Source organism: Hypomesus nipponensis, chromosome 1 (assembly GCF_054491055.1).
Source record: "Hypomesus nipponensis isolate SF chromosome 1, ASM5449105v1, whole genome shotgun sequence".
Classification (NCBI taxonomy): Eukaryota; Metazoa; Chordata; class Actinopteri; order Osmeriformes; family Osmeridae; genus Hypomesus; species Hypomesus nipponensis.
The window spans coordinates 8,289,525-8,305,539 of record NC_140361.1 but is presented as its reverse complement, the minus strand read 5'-3'; the positions used below and the strand labels follow the sequence as shown (position 1 = coordinate 8,305,539).

Sequence of the window (16,015 nt, the reverse complement as noted above, 5' to 3'; positions counted from 1 at the left end):
TGAGGATTAGAACTTCTAACCACACTCACTTTATACTATGTAGGGGACAACATACTCTGAAACAAACATCTTAGACTCTATCAAGCTCACCACATACACACACACACACACACAGATGCTGTTCTTAAGACACACTAATACACTGACAGCTGCTCTCCAGACGGCTGGGCCATCCAGGAAGGAAGTACAGTAGATAAACAATGGCCTAGGGGATGTGGGGGAGCAGCTTCAAATGATAGCACTGTGGAAAGACACATGTTTGGGAAACTACAGGTATGTTGCTTGATGCTAGATCCAAAATGGCAGCGAATAACAGCCAACAGCTTCAAAGCAGGAAAAGATAATGACAGGTTTTCATGTTCAGGTTTCCCAAAATGAACGACTCACTTTACAAGAACTAGAACATTGCTTTGTACTTTGAACATTGTAGTATAGTGGGAAAGTTAGGTACAATTGGAGGGAGATGTTGGAAATGACCAAATCTAAACACACAAAAGTATCTACTGGACCAAACCAATCAAGAGCAGAAGGAGGGGTGCTTTGGATGTCTGGGGTCTCTGACCCCCGCAGAGACACTACAGGGACCAGGATTTACTACCTCCTGTAAAAGCTTTCCTGGCTAACAAGCCTGAGAACGCTCCTTGATGGTTAAACCACGGTCTTCATAGGTAAAGCGGACACAGATGTGGGACATTAATGATGATAGACTGCTTCCAGAATTTACCAGATTGACACTGTAAAACCTAAGGTTGTGAGTGGTGTTAATGAGAGGTGTATACCAGTCTCTGCACACCAAAAGCACAAAGACTATTGTAAAATAAGTAGGCCTATATGTTTTTGTAAGCTCTGCCACTCACAAAGCAAATATATTTACTCAGAACTCACTGAAACTGACAAAGAATTCACTACTAAATGACCATCTTCAGTATGTTCACTGAGAGCCGAAGCTGGCCAAACAGTCTATCCATGTGGAGTCTCTCTACACATAAGGACAGTTACTCTTTCCTCACTCACAATTTATGATGTGACCTAACCCCCACCCCTCCCCCCCATGGTAAATATAAAGACCTAGGGGTCACATTACGGGGGGATATGCATCATAATGACCTCCCTTTAAGGGGCAGCCAGTTGTAAAGATGGAGGGAGAAGAGTATCAAGGAAAAACTTCAGCAGTCGGGGAATCACCACCCTCTTTTGTTGGACCACACAGCCATATGGCAGTATTTTTCCAAATTCTTTTCTCCCTATATCAGATGGGTTGTTTCTCTTTCTCTCTTTCACTCTGTGTCAAACCCACTGTGCTGATTCACTGCAATACATTCATTCTACATACGTTAATGATACATAATACATACATTACTGACTGTATTAACATCCCCATGATGTTTCATTTATTGTCATTTAGACTTGTCTCATCTCTCTATCTGTCATCCAGGTCTCACACACCACATTCTGCTCCCCAGTCAATCACTAATGTTGTTTACATAACCCTCCTCTCCACGCCGGAACGCTCCTCTGACAACAAAGAGAGGCTGTGGTTCAAAATGGCTGCCGTGCATCACTAACACAGCTGGGGAGCAGCACATGGATGGTGTGGAGAGAAGGCCAGCTACCACAAGTGTTCCTCCTCCCTCTCCCTCTCCCTCTCCCTCTCCCTCTCTCTCTCTCTCTCTCTTTCTCTAATTCTCCGACTCCCTGCAAGCAGCAGTCCCTTCCTCTCCTCACATGTCCTCCATTCTTCCCATCCCCCTTTCTGCCAGTCAAGCCCATCTCTCCCTCCTCCTTTTTTTATTATTCCCCATCTTTCTCTCTCCTGTAGCATCTCTGACCATCCTTTACTCCATCTTTCTCTGTAAGCATATAGCTCAGTGCCAAGAATATCACAGCAGCGTGTGAGGGAGGGAACTAGGTCAGTGAGAAATAGTGCACTGTGTGTGTAGGAGAGATGGAGCAAGGGATGTGGGTGAAAAAAAGACTGCAGTGATGCTTTTCTACTGCAGCAGTCCAGCCCTGTTTCTCCTACATGTTCCAGACCTGTTATCAAAACAGTTGTTTCTATGAGCATATTATACAGTAATTATCCTTCTAATATGGCTTTCTCTACCTCTCTGTAATGGCATCTATTTCTATAGATGAATAGCATCGCTTACATGATATGTACCTTAACCTATGCATAAAATGACATGTTAAAGATAATGATATCACTCTATCAGTACTATTGCCACTATTCAACAGAGGAATTGGGAAAAACTTAAATACTGTTCTACACATCTTACATGCAATGAATATAATGTCTCTGATAGCTGCAGTAAAATACATATGTAACTGCCTAATGTTGTTTGTAGATTAAAACATGGACCAAAGCCATGAAAGGCAAGAAACAAACAAATACAAAAGTATATTATGATTGTTATGGGTTTATGATATTAAAATAAGTGTATTCTAACTGAAGCACTAGCACTAAGATAAAAGTTAGCCCACCAGATAAGATAGTTACAATATGGTTGGTCAAATCATAGTTATGGTGTAAGAGCAAATGCCGACCGTGGCTCACCTCTGACATCACATCCTCCGTGCCCTTGCTTGGCCTTGGCACCGTCATGGTGCCATTTATGTCAACGCTCAACATGCTCTGGCTGAAAGGCCTGACGTATTTAATGTCACTCTTTGTCGAATCAGTCGTCCCACACACTTCGTAATTAAACACATGCTTCAATGTACCTGCCCCTCCTACGTCAGCGTAAAGGGGCGGGTAGTACGGAATGACCGGAAGATTCGCGTTGGATTTATAGAACATGCGCTCACGTCTCCACCTGTAGCATTTCACTGACAGGATGGCTATGATAGACATAATAAACATAAATGAAACTACAGCCAAGGCCAAGACTAAGTAAAAAGTCAGGTTGTCGTTGTAATCCTTGTCGTGCGTAAAGTCAGTGAACTCCGAGAGCACTTCAGGGAAGCTGTCCGCCACAGCCACGTTAACATTGACTGTAGCTGAACGAGAGGGCTGCCCGTTGTCCTCCACTACAACAGTGAGTCTTTGTTTCACTGCATCTTTATCGGTCACTTGGCGAACAGTTCTTATTTCCCCATTCTGTAAGCCCACTTCAAACAGCGCCCTGTCTGTGGCTTTCTGCAGTTTATAGGAGAGCCAGGCATTCTGTCCAGAGTCCACATCAACAGCCACCACTTTAGTGACCAGATAGCCGACGTCTGCTGAACGAGGCACCATTTCAGCCACCAGAGAGCCGCCAGTCTGGACAGGGTACAGAACCTGAGGTGCGTTGTCGTTCTGGTCTTGGATCATAATTTTCACAGTCACATTGCTGCTGAGTGGAGGGGAGCCTCCATCCTGCGCTTTGACGCGAATTTGGAACTCCTTTATTTGCTCATAATCAAAAGAACGCAGGGCTAGAATCTCTCCGCTCTCTGCATTCACTGAGATATAAGATGTGGCTGAAACTCCATTCACTTGATAATCCTCTAGAAAATAGGAAATGCGCGCGTTGTTGTTGGTGTCTCTGTCGCTGGCTTTAACAGACAAGATCGACGTGCCAGGAGAGTTGTTTTCACGAATGTAAGCTGTGTAAGATTGATTAGGATACAGTGGGGCGTTATCATTGACATCTGATATTCTCAGTGTCAGAGTCTTGTTCGTGGAAAAATAGGGAGAGCCCTCATCTGTGGCCGTGATTGTTATGTTATACTCAGGAACTGTTTCGCGGTCTAAAACTTCATCAGACACTAAGCTATAGAAATTTGAAGATGAAGACTTTATCCGAAAGGGTAAATCTCGACTGATGGAACATTTAACTTGTCCGTTTTTCCCGGAATCTAAATCTTTGATGTTAAACATCGCTATAACAGTCTCTGGTGGCGAGTCTTCGGGGATGGGGTTGGAGAAGGAAATTATGCTAATAAGGGGTGCATTGTCGTTGACGTCAGTCATTTCAATGAGCACCTTACTGGTGTCTGTCAAACCCCATTTGTCTTTCGCCTCGACATTTAGTTCATACTGTTTCCATTTCTCAAAGTCAAGTTCACCATTAACGGTTATTTCCCCTGAAAATGCGTCAATGTTAAACAAATCGGATGCACTATCGGTACTTTGAGAAAACGAATAGGTTACGTCGCCATTTAATCCTTGATCTGCGTCAGTTGCACTTACGCCTATGACTATGGTTCCCTCAGACGTATTCTCAGGTAATGTTACACTGTAAACAGACTGACTAAAAGAAGGCGCGTTGTCGTTTGCATCTAAGACAATAACGTTAATTTTTACCGATCCAGATTTATGAGGGCTACCGCCGTCGTATGCAGTTAATGTTAGCATGTGCTCCTCAACCTTTTCCCTGTCAAGGGCTGTTTGAAGCACCATTTCAACATATTTTGTACCATCAGGACGGGATAGTGTATTTAATTTAAAATTATCACTCGGCTTCAGGGTGTATGTTTGGAGTGTATTCAACGCAACATCAGGATCTTTAGCACTGTCTAATGAGAATCTAGCACCGGGGGCTGCAGATTCACTGATTTCAAACTGTATTTCCTTCTTCGCAAATAAAGGAGCATTATCATTAATATCCAATATTTCCACGTCAATTCGATGCAACTCCATCGGGTTTTCTAGTATGATTTGGAAATGCAGAGAACATGGAGATAATTGGCCGCAGAGCTCCTCTCTGTCTATCCTTTCTTTTACCACCAACGTCCCTTTCTCTGTATTCAGACCGATGTACTCACTGCTGTCCTCGGTAAATATCCGAGCTCGGCCAGATTTGAGCCTCTTAACATCCAGACCTACGTCCTGCACAATATTCCCCACGAGCGAACCCTTCGACATTTCCTCGGGAATGGAATAACGAATCTGTCCAAAAGCTATCTTAGTAACAAAGAAGAGAAACAGCAGCTGTCCCGGCCATCTCCAGATCTGGGAGGCGATGCTCCTTGAGCCACGACAACCAAAAAACATTTCTCTCTGCCAATGGTGGTGTCAGCGAAAACACTAATATCTCCGCAATGGATAAAAAATGATTCTAGTAGAGTCCCCAACCAAAGAATTGAGCTATGGTTTTGTTGGCTAGCTCAAGAAGGTATGGAGGAAGAAAAGCGCTGCGCTGTTGTGAAGAGGGGAGGAGAGGAAGGGCATTGAGATTAGCTATTATTCTCGCACTAACCAACAGCGGCACTTACCGTCCTAAATAAATACTGCAGAAATGTAGTATTATATTTATATTTTTATATTAATATTTAGTCATTTAGCAGACGCTCTTATCCAGAGCGACTTACAGTAAGTACAGGGACATTCCCCCCTAGGGTGAGGGTTAGGTAGGTAAGGTGAAGTGCACAAGGACACAACGTCATTTGAACGTCAACCTTCTGATTACTAGCCCGACTCCCTCACCGCTCAGCCATCTGACTCCTCTATTGACTGATTCCCGTATTAGTTTTGAAGATCGCGAAACAAGAATAAAAAATAAAATCGTAAAATAATAATTTACTTTAAGGAATTGACCTGTGTCAAATATCAAAGGGAATGGATAGCTGTAAACCTTTATGACAACAACAAGTTCACAGTATAAACACTATCCGTCTCAAGTGTAGGAAACTCATTTTCTCACCTGGGCACCATCATCTTTAGTCAGCTTGTCTCTTTGCGTGTAAGAGAGAGTCTGTCTACCACTGTGTACCAGACTAATGATACTCTGACTGGAAGGTCAAGGTCTGACGTATTTAATGTCACTAGTCTGAGAGTCAATCGTCCCACATACGTCATAATTAAACAAGTCTGAGAGTACCTGTTAATCCTATGTCAGCGTAAAGGGGCAGGTATTACGGAATGACTTGAAGATTCCCGTTTGATTTGAAATACATTTGGTGTGCGAAAACACATAGTTTTGAATGACTGAACCAATAGGCTGACATTGACATACATTTACTAACCTCCAGTGGAGAGTCTGGTTCATCTAAGATGCTCTTTTCATTCTGTATCCGCTGCATGGTTCCTGTCAAGCTGGGGTCCATTATCAGGACGTTCTGACTACCCGGTCTGGGGAACTTACAGTCACTTTTTCTGGAGTCAGTCGTCCTGCACACCTCGTAATTGTACACATGCTGCAATGTTCCCGTCCCCAAGGTGTCTGCGTAACGCGGTGGATAATAAGGAATCACCGGAAGGTTGGAATGATAGAGGATACGAGACTGTCTCCATCTGTATATTTTCACTGATATAATAACCACCAAACACGTGATGAAAAGAAATGAAACTACAGCCAAAGCCAAGACTAAGTAAAATGTCAGGTTGTCGTTGTACTCCTTGTCGTGCGTAAAGTCAGTGAATTCCGAGAGCACTTCAGGGAAGCTGTCCGCCACCGCCACGTTAACATTGACTGTAGCTGAACGAGAGGGCTGCCCGTTGTCCTCCACTACAACAGTGAGTCTTTGTTTCACTGCATCTTTATCGGTCACTTGCCGAACAGTTCTTATTTCCCCATTCTGTAAGCCCACTTCAAACAGCGCCCTGTCTGTGGCTTTCTGCAGTTTATAGGAGAGCCAGGAATTCTGTCCAGAGTCCACATCAACAGCCACCACTTTAGTGACCAGATAGCCCACATCTGCTGAACGAGGCACCATTTCAGCCACCAGAGAGCCGCCAGTTTGGACTGGGTAAAGAACCTGTGGTGCGTTGTCATTCTGGTCTTGGATCAATATCTTCACAGTCACATTGCTACTGAGTGGAGGGGAGCCTCCATCCTGCGCTTTTACACGGAACTGGAAATCCTTGATCTGCTCGTAGTCAAAAGAGCGCACTGCATGGACGACTCCACTATCAGCACTAATGGAAACATATGAGGAGACGCCCACTCCGTTAACCGATGAGTCCTCCAGTATGTAAGAAACACGAGCATTCTGGTTCCAGTCAGCGTCTCTGGCTTTCACTGTGAATATAGAGAGGCCCGGTGTGTTGTTTTCTATAATGTAGGCCTCATATGAGCTCCTCTCAAAGACCGGCGCGTTGTCATTCACATCTGATATCTGTAAGGTGAGAGTGACGCTGTTGGAGAGCGAGGGCACGCCCTCATCAGAACACGTGACACTGATGTTATACTCAGACGCTGTCTCTCGGTCCAATTCACTCTCTGTTATTAAACTGTAGAAATTATTTGACGTAGACTTCATTATGAATGGAATATTGTCGTTTATGAAACATTGGACTTTGCCATTCTCACTTGAGTCAGGGTCTTGAATGTTAATCATTGTTACGACAGTTTCAGGTTTGGCATCTTCGGATATCACGTTGGATTTCGACATTATATTGATCGTAGGCTTATTATCATTCATATCAACGACATCAACAATTAGTTTACACGAATCTGTGAGTCCTCCTTCATCGCTTGCACGTAAATGTATCTGAAAATGTTGGACCTTTTCATAATCAACATTACCAATCAACCTAACCTCGCCTGTCTCCTCGTTAACCTCAAACATTCCGCGCGTATGTTCTTGATTGTTTCTGATTGAATATGTTATCTTACTATTTGATCCATGGTCTGCATCTACTGCACTGACCACGCGAATAAGTGCACCTTTTGGAGCGTTCTCTGTCACTGTAGCTTTATACACAGGCTGAGTAAAAACAGGCGCATTGTCATTGACGTCTAATACGGTGATGAGTATTTGCATTGTTCCAGACATCTGCGGCTCGCCTCCATCTATGGCTGTAAGTACTAATGCAAGCTTCTCCTGTTTCTCTCGATCTAGGGGTTTCTGTAAGATCATCTCAACGCTCTTGCTACCATCAGCTTGGTTCTGCGATTTTAGTATAAAATTATCCGTAGGTTTAAGCACATAGCTTTGGAGGCCGTTGATGGTAACATCAAGGTCTGTTGCCCTTTCTAAATCAAATTTAGCTCCGCTAACAGCAGATTCACTGATTTTGAATTGTACTTCACTTTTTTCAAAAATAGGAGGATTATCATTAATGTCTGTAATCTCGATTGTTATACTGTAAAGTTCCATTGGGGTTTCAAGAATAATCTGAAAATGTAAAGCGCAAGGCGTCGTCTGTCCGCAGAGAGCTTCACGGTCTATTCTCTCTTTGATGAGAAGGACTCCACTTTCTTCATTCAGTTCGATGTATTCTGTGCTGTCTCCAGTATAAATACGAGCTTTACCTGATTTCAGTCGCTTTATATCTAAACCTAAATCCTGCACTATGTTACCTACTAGTGAGCCTTTCACCATTTCCTCGGGGATGGAATAACTAACCTGCCCGTGCACTGAACCGAGAGAGAGGACCAAGATGAACAACCGTACTTGCCGTATCATTGTTCTCTCCGATATATTTTCACCTAACTTATTAATCCAAATTGTGTGAATATTCGGAAACAGTTCTGCAACCTTCCATTCGTTTTCAGTGCCAAAGTCAAAGTAGAACAATTCCAATATAGACACTTATTTAACAAAAGACTCGCACATCGGTTTCTTGGTCGCTATACTGATGTCTGTTACCCGGACTGTGCGCTCTGTGCTCTGTGTCCTGCTTTTTCTCTATAATATATTGAGGTAATGGGAGTGGTACTGTTTTAAATCTGCTGCAACACACTGGCCGACAGCGGCCCATAGAGTTCGTTATTATGAACTACATGTTATGTCGAAATAGATAAGTGAAGTATCAGAATGAAAAAAAAAAAAAAAACTACGAGTTGAAGGTATATTGTGACGTCAAGGTAGCCATGAGCGGTCCATAACTAAATTAAATAATAAGCCCCAAGAGGCCGTGGTTTACGCTGATTTTAGAACAGGTAAGGGGAGTTGTTAGCCACGACGCGAAGCGGAGTAAACCACGGACTCGCGGGGCTTATTGCTTTTTAAAACTGTTACTACAAATGTTTGATATGGTTTCATCAATAAAAACAATTAGAAACAAAATAGTTTAATAATAAACCGTCATTCTTCCGCTACTACAAAGTATAGTTCCTACATAAATCGTTGCCACGCAACAGCCAGATGGACATCTTTGCCGTCTTTTTCAATTCGAAATATTCGATGCGCAGTAATATGGAATGTTAAAGAATGTTATGAGGACTACCTGTGAGGTTATGCTGGATTTTACAACGGCATGGAACGCGATATAGCCAATCACAATCAAGGATGGGAACAACCAGTTTTAGAAGCATCTATTTCGCAGTGTATCAAAACAACGTCACTGTCTCCAAATCATGCAGAGCATTCTTTGAAATTCAAAATCATCAGATTAAGTTACACATCTTCGTTAATCTACTATAACAGTATAATTTATATTGATCAAATGGGTTAGCGCTGAAATACATTTACTAACCTCCAGTGGAGAGTCTGGTTCATCTAAGATGCTCTTTTCACTCTGTATCCTCTGCATCGTTCCTGTCAAGGTGGGGTCCATTATCAGGACGTTCTGACTACCCGGTCTGGCGAACTTACAGTCACTCTTTCTGGAGTCAGTCGTCCTGCACACCTCGTAATTGTACACGTGCTGCAGAGTTCCCGTCCCCAAAGTGTCTGCGTAACGCGGTGGATAATAAGGAATCACCGGGAGATTGGAATGATACAGAATACGAGACTGTCTCCATCTGTATATTTTCACTGATATAATAACCACTAAACACGTGATGAACAGAAATGATACAACTGCCAAAGCCAAGACTAAGTAAAAAGTCAAGTTGTCGTTGTACTCCTTGTCGTGCGTAAAGTCAGTGAACTCCGAGAGCACTTCAGGGAAGCTGTCCGCCACCGCCACGTTAACATTGACTGTAGCTGAACGAGAGGGCTGCCCGTTGTCCTCCACTACAACAGTGAGCCTTTGTTTCACTGCATCTTTATCAGTTACTTGGCGAACAGTTCTTATTTCCCCATTCTGTAAGCCCACTTCAAACAGCGCCCTGTCTGTGGCTTTCTGCAGTTTATAGGAGAGCCAGGCATTCTGTCCAGAATCCACATCAACAGCCACCACTTTGGTGACTAGATAGCCCACATCTGCTGAACGAGGCACCATTTCAGCCACCAGAGAGCCGCCAGTCTGGACTGGGTACAGAACCTGAGGTGCGTTGTCGTTCTGGTCCTGGATCATTATTTTCACAGTCACATTGCTACTGAGTGGAGGGGAGCCTCCATCCTGCGCTTTTACGCGGAAATGGAAATCCTTGATCTGCTCGTAGTCAAAGGTGCGCACGGCATGGACGACTCCACTATCAGCACTAATGGAAACATATGAGGAGACGGGAACTCCGTTAACCGAGGAGTCCTCCAGTATGTAAGAAACACGAGCATTCTGGTTCCAGTCATCGTCTCTGGCTTTCACAGTGAATATAGAGAGGCCCGGTGTGTTGTTTTCTATAATGTAGGCCTCATATGAGCTCTTCTCAAAGACAGGCGCGTTGTCATTCACATCTGATATCTGTAAGTTGAGAGTGACGCTGTTGGAGAGCGAGGGCACTCCCTCGTCAGAACACGTGACACTGATGTTGTACTCAGACGATCTCTCTCGGTCCAATTCACTGTCTGTTACTAAGCTGAAAAAGTTAGTTGAGGTTGATTTAATTAGAAAAGGAATGTTTTCGTTTATGGAACACTGGACTTTGCCATTGTCACCCGAGTCTGGGTCTTGTACATTGATCATGGTTACGACCGTATCTGTTTTGGCATCTTCGGATATAATATTTGATTTCGATATTATATTGATACTAGGTGTATTATCATTTATATCAGCAACATCGATAATTACTTTGCATGAATCAGTTAGTCCACCATCATCGCTTGCTCGTAAATTGATTTGGAAATTTCTTGATTTTTCATAATCAACACTTCCTATCACTGTAAGTTCGCCACTGTCCTCGTTTACAACAAACGTATTACGGACATCATCCAACGTGTTTGTAATTGAATACGTGATTTTACCGTTTGAACCATAGTCCGCATCTAATGCATTTACTGTCGCTACCACTGTTCTTTTGGGTGCATTTTCTGTCACTGTAGCTTTATACACCGGCTGAGTAAAGACAGGCGCATTATCATTGACATCTAATACGGTGATAAGTATTTGCATTGTTCCAGACATCTGTGGCTCACCTCCATCTATGGCTGTCAATACTAACGCAACCTTCTCCTGTTTCTCTCGATCTAACGGTTTATGTAAAACCATTTCAACATTCTTATTGCCATCTGCTTGGCTATGCAATTTAAGAGCAAAATTGTCCGTTGGATTGAGCAAGTAATTTTGAAGACCATTATTTCCTACATCAAGATCCATAGCCCTTTCCAATACAAATTTAGCCCCACTGACTGCAGACTCACTAATTTTGAATTTCACTTCGCTTTTGTCAAAGGTTGGAGGGTTATCATTAACATCGGTGATCTCAACCGTAATACTGTACAACTCCATAGGATTCTCTAAAATAATTTGAAAATGAAGAGCGCAAGGAGTAGTCTGTCCGCAAAGCGCCTCACGGTCTATTCTCTCTTTGATGATGAGGATTCCCCTTTCTTTATTCAGCTCGATGTATTCTTCGCTGTCTCCAGTATAAATACGAGCTTTACCTGATTTCAACCTCTTTATATCTAAACCTAAATCCTGAGCAATGTTACCGACTAAAGAACCTTTCACCATTTCCTCGGAAATTGAATAACTGACCTGCCCGTGCACTGGACCGAGAGAGAGGACCAAGACACACAACAGTACATGGCGTGTCATTGTTGTATCCGATATTTTCCCAAAACATTTAAATCCAACAAACGTGCTATTATAATCAGCAAACCGTTATGCTATGTTCCATTCGTTTTCAATTCCAAAGTCTAAGTAGAAAAATCCAATAGTCTAACAATTGTCTAACAAAAGACTAGAACCTCCATTTCTCCGTCGTTGCTGATGTCTGTTACCCGGATTGTTCGCTTTGTGTACTGCTCTTTCTAATATGTCGAGGTAATGGGGGAGGTACTGTAAAAAATCTCCAAACACTACAACACACTAGCCAACAGCGGCCCACAGAGTTCGTTATCAATTATTACATGTCTACATCATTTAAACGAATGAAAAGATGTAAGGTGAATGACATTGTTACGCCAAGGTATTCATTAAGTCGTCCTTAAATAAAGCCTCTACATACAATGTTGATAAAGACGAGTTCACAGTGAACAAATCACAAACATCAACTATGACATTCATGTTGAATATTGCGAAAATTACATCACACAACTTGGTTGACACGAAAATATATAAATTATATATATATATATATATATATATATATATATATATATATCACTCTCTTTATTTATTTTAAGCATTAATTTATATATTTTCGTGTCAACCAAGTTGTGTGATGTAATTTTCTCAATATTCAACATGAATTTCATAGTTGATGTCGAGTTCACAGTTCACAGTGCACAGTTCACAGTGACGAGTTCACAGTGAACAAATCACAAACATCAACTATGACATTCATGTTGAATATTGCGAAAATTACATCACACAACTTGGTTGACACGAAAATATATAAATTATATATATATATATATATATATATATATATATATATATATATATATATATATCACTCTCTTTATTTATTTTAAGCATTAATTTATATATTTTCGTGTCAACCAAGTTGTGTGATGTAATTTTCTCAATATTCAACATGAATTTCATAGTTGATGTTTGTGATTTGTTCACTGTGAACTCGTCTTTATCAACATTGTATGTAGAGGCTTTATTTAAGGACGACTTAATGACGACTTAAGAGAGAGAGAGAGAAACAATGCAAGAGAGTGGGTGTTATAGCTCATTGTCAATGTTTCCAAAAATGAATCATCGTGTCGCTGTCCATTAACACAGTGCTGAACGTTGTTTTGCATGAAATGACCTACCAGTGTGCGAACTCTGATTAAGTTGTTTTGAGTAATCATACAAATGGGCAACAGCTTAATTAAATTGACTAACCTCCAATGGCGAGTCTGGTTCGTCTAAGATACTCTTTTCACTCTGTATCCGCTGCATGGTTCCTGTCAAGTTGGGGTCCATTATCAGGACGTTCTGACTACCAGGTCTGGCGAACGTACAGTCACTTTTTCTAGAGTCAGTTGTCCTGCACACCTCGTAATTGTACACGTGCTGCAGAGTTCCCGTTCCCAAAGTGTCTGCGTAACGCGGTGGATAATACGGAATCACCGGGAGATTGGAATGATAGAGGATGCGAGACTGTCTCCATCTGTATATTTTTACTGATATAATAACCACCAAACACGTGATGAATAGAAATGAAACTACAGCCAAAGCTAAGACTAAATAAAAAGTCAGGTTGTCATTGTACTCCTTGTCGTGCGTAAAGTCAGTGAACTCCGAGAGCACTTCAGGGAAGCTGTCCGCCACCGCCACGTTAACATTGACTGTAGCTGAACGAGAGGGCTGCCCGTTGTCCTCCACTACAACAGTGAGCCTTTGTTTCACAGCATCTTTATCAGTCACTTGGCGAACAGTTCTTATTTCCCCATTCTGTAAGCCCACTTCAAACAGCGCCCTGTCTGTGGCTTTCTGCAGTTTATAGGAGAGCCAGGCATTCTGTCCAGAATCCACATCAATAGCCACCACTTTAGTGACCAGATAGCCCACGTCTGCTGAACGAGGCACCATTTCAGCCACCAAAGAGCCGCCAGTCTGGACTGGGTACAGAATCTGAGGAGCGTTGTCGTTCTGGTCTTGGATCACTATTTTCACAGTCACATTGGTACTGAGTGGAGGGGAGCCTCCATCCTGCGCTTTTACGCGGAACTGGAAATCCTTGATCTGTTCGTAGTCAAAAGAGCGCACTGCATGGACTCCTCCACTATCAGCACTAACAGACACATATGAGGAGACGGGCACTCCGTTAACCGAGGAGTCCTCCAGTATGTAAGAAACACGAGCATTCTGGTTCCAGTCAGCGTCTCTGGCTTTCACTGTGAATATTGAGAGGCCCGGTGTGTTGTTTTCTATAATGTAGGCCTCATATGAGCTCTTCTCAAAGACCGGCGCGTTGTCATTCACATCTGATATCTTTAAGGTGAGAGTGACGCTGCTGGAGAGCGAGGGAACTCCCTCATCAGAACACGTGACACTGATGTTATACTCAGACGCTCTCTCTCGGTCCAATTTACTATCTGTCACTAAGCTAAAGAAGTTATTTGAGGTGGATCTAATCATAAATGGAATATTTTCGTTAATTGAGCATTGAACTTTTCCATTTTCATTGGAGTCTGAGTCTTGAATATTTATCATAGTCACAACCGTTCCTGTTTTAATATCTTCAGATATTACACTTGATTTTGACATAACATTTATTGTTGGTGTGTTGTCATTTGTGTCAATAACTTCCAACAATATTTTACAAGAATCGGTTAGTCCTCCATCATCACTGGCCTGCACGTGTATTTGATATTGCCGTGACTTTTCATAATCAACATTTCCTATTAATGTCACTTCGCCACTGTCCCTGTTCATTTCAAACAATTCTGACACGTCATCTAGAGAATTAGACATGGTATAGGCTATCCTACCATTTGAGCCTTCATCAGAATCAATCGCACTAACTGTAATTAGAACTGTGCCTTTTATCGAATTTTCTTTTAGGGTCGCTTTATAAACGGCTTGCGTAAAAACAGGGGCATTGTCATTAACATCTAGTACCGTTACGTGAATCTGTACGATCCCAGACAGTTGCGGCTCACCACCATCTATAGCAGTCAAAACTAAAGATAAATGCTCTTGGCTTTCTCGATCTAATGGTTTCTGTAGGACCATTTCGACAATTTTCCCTCCATCAGGCTGATTTTGTAATTTCAAGATAAAAGGATCAGATGGTTTCAGTGAATAGCTCTGTAAGCCATTAATGCCTACATCAAGGTCCATTGCCCTCTCTAAAACGAATTTTGCTCCTGAAACGGCAGATTCGCTGATTCTAAATTTAATTTCATTATTTTTAAAAACAGGAGCATTGTCGTTTATGTCAGTAATTTCAATAGTGATGCTATAAAATTCCATCGGGTTCTCTAAAATAATCTGAAAATGTATAGCACAAGGCGTCGTCTGACCGCAGAGCGCTTCACGGTCTATTCTCTCTTTGATGAGGAGGACTCCCCTTTCTTTATTCAGCTCGATGTATTCTGCACTGCCTCCAGTGTAAACACGAGCTTTGCCTGATTTCAGTCTGTTTATATCTAATCCTAAATCCTGCGCTATGTTACCTACCAGAGAGCCTTTTACCATTTCCTCTGGAATTGAATAACTGACCTGCCCGTTCACTGAACCGAGAGAGAGGACCGAGATTAGCAACAGTACTTGCCGTGTCATTGTTCTATCCATATGTTCCCCTAAAATATGAATCCAACAAAAGCGTGATTATCCGCAAACAATTCTCCAATATTCCATTAGTTTTGAATGACAAAATTCAAGTAGAACAACTTCAATATAGACAATTGTCTAACAAAGGAATCGCACCTCGATTTCTTCGTCGTTACTGACATCTAGTACCCGGTCTGAGGTCTCTGCGTCCTGCTCTTTTTCTCTAATATGTCGAGGTAATGGGGGAGGTACTGTACTACATTTGGTACGACACGACCACACACTGGCCAACAGCGGCCCATAGAGTTCGTTATCAAGAATTACATTGTAAGTCAAGTATCAAAATGGAAAATAATTGGTTGAAATGTGACTTTTACGGTAGCCATGGAGATTACTCTAAATAAAGTCTCTATTTCGCATTGTGTAATAAGGCAACATCACTGTCTCCAAATAATGCAACACAAGTAGTACATTCAGGAGGTTGACTTAGGCTACATGGCTCAGTTGATATAAAATCAAAGTGGAATCCGTGCTTGATTGAAAAAAATCAAAATACAAAAAAACGCAGAAAGAGCAAGATAAAGAGTGAGGGAGATAAATAAAGAAACAAAGGAAGGTGTAATATGTGTTTACTGCGTTAACATGAAGTAAAATCGATGTCCATGA

General features: G+C 42.1%; 3 protein-coding genes across 6 annotated transcripts in view; all 3 read right to left on the bottom strand.

The window, feature by feature from the left end:
* LOC146302353 (protocadherin gamma-C5-like) overlaps positions 1-16,015 on the bottom strand; it is a 115,390-nt gene that overhangs the window by 32,329 nt on the left and 67,046 nt on the right. The window contains exon 1 of one of the 4 annotated variants that reach the window (XM_084680271.1): positions 5,947-8,340. The exons of the other annotated variants lie outside the window; for them this stretch is intronic. Coding sequence (XP_084536397.1) covers positions 5,947-8,331 — 2,385 coding nt within the window. The 5' untranslated portion in view covers positions 8,332-8,340. Of the gene's footprint in view, positions 1-5,946; positions 8,341-16,015 lie in introns of those variants that run through there. 4 annotated transcript variants of the gene reach the window in all.
* LOC146302372 (protocadherin beta-16-like) lies at positions 9,264-11,821 on the bottom strand. The gene has a single exon (XM_084680520.1). The coding sequence runs from the start codon at positions 11,726-11,728 to the stop codon at positions 9,278-9,280; it is 2,451 nt and encodes an 816-aa protein (XP_084536646.1). The 5' UTR covers positions 11,729-11,821; the 3' UTR covers positions 9,264-9,277.
* On the bottom strand, positions 12,956-15,358 carry LOC146302371 (protocadherin gamma-A11-like). The gene has a single exon (XM_084697610.1). The coding sequence runs from the start codon at positions 15,356-15,358 to the stop codon at positions 12,956-12,958; it is 2,403 nt and encodes an 800-aa protein (XP_084553736.1).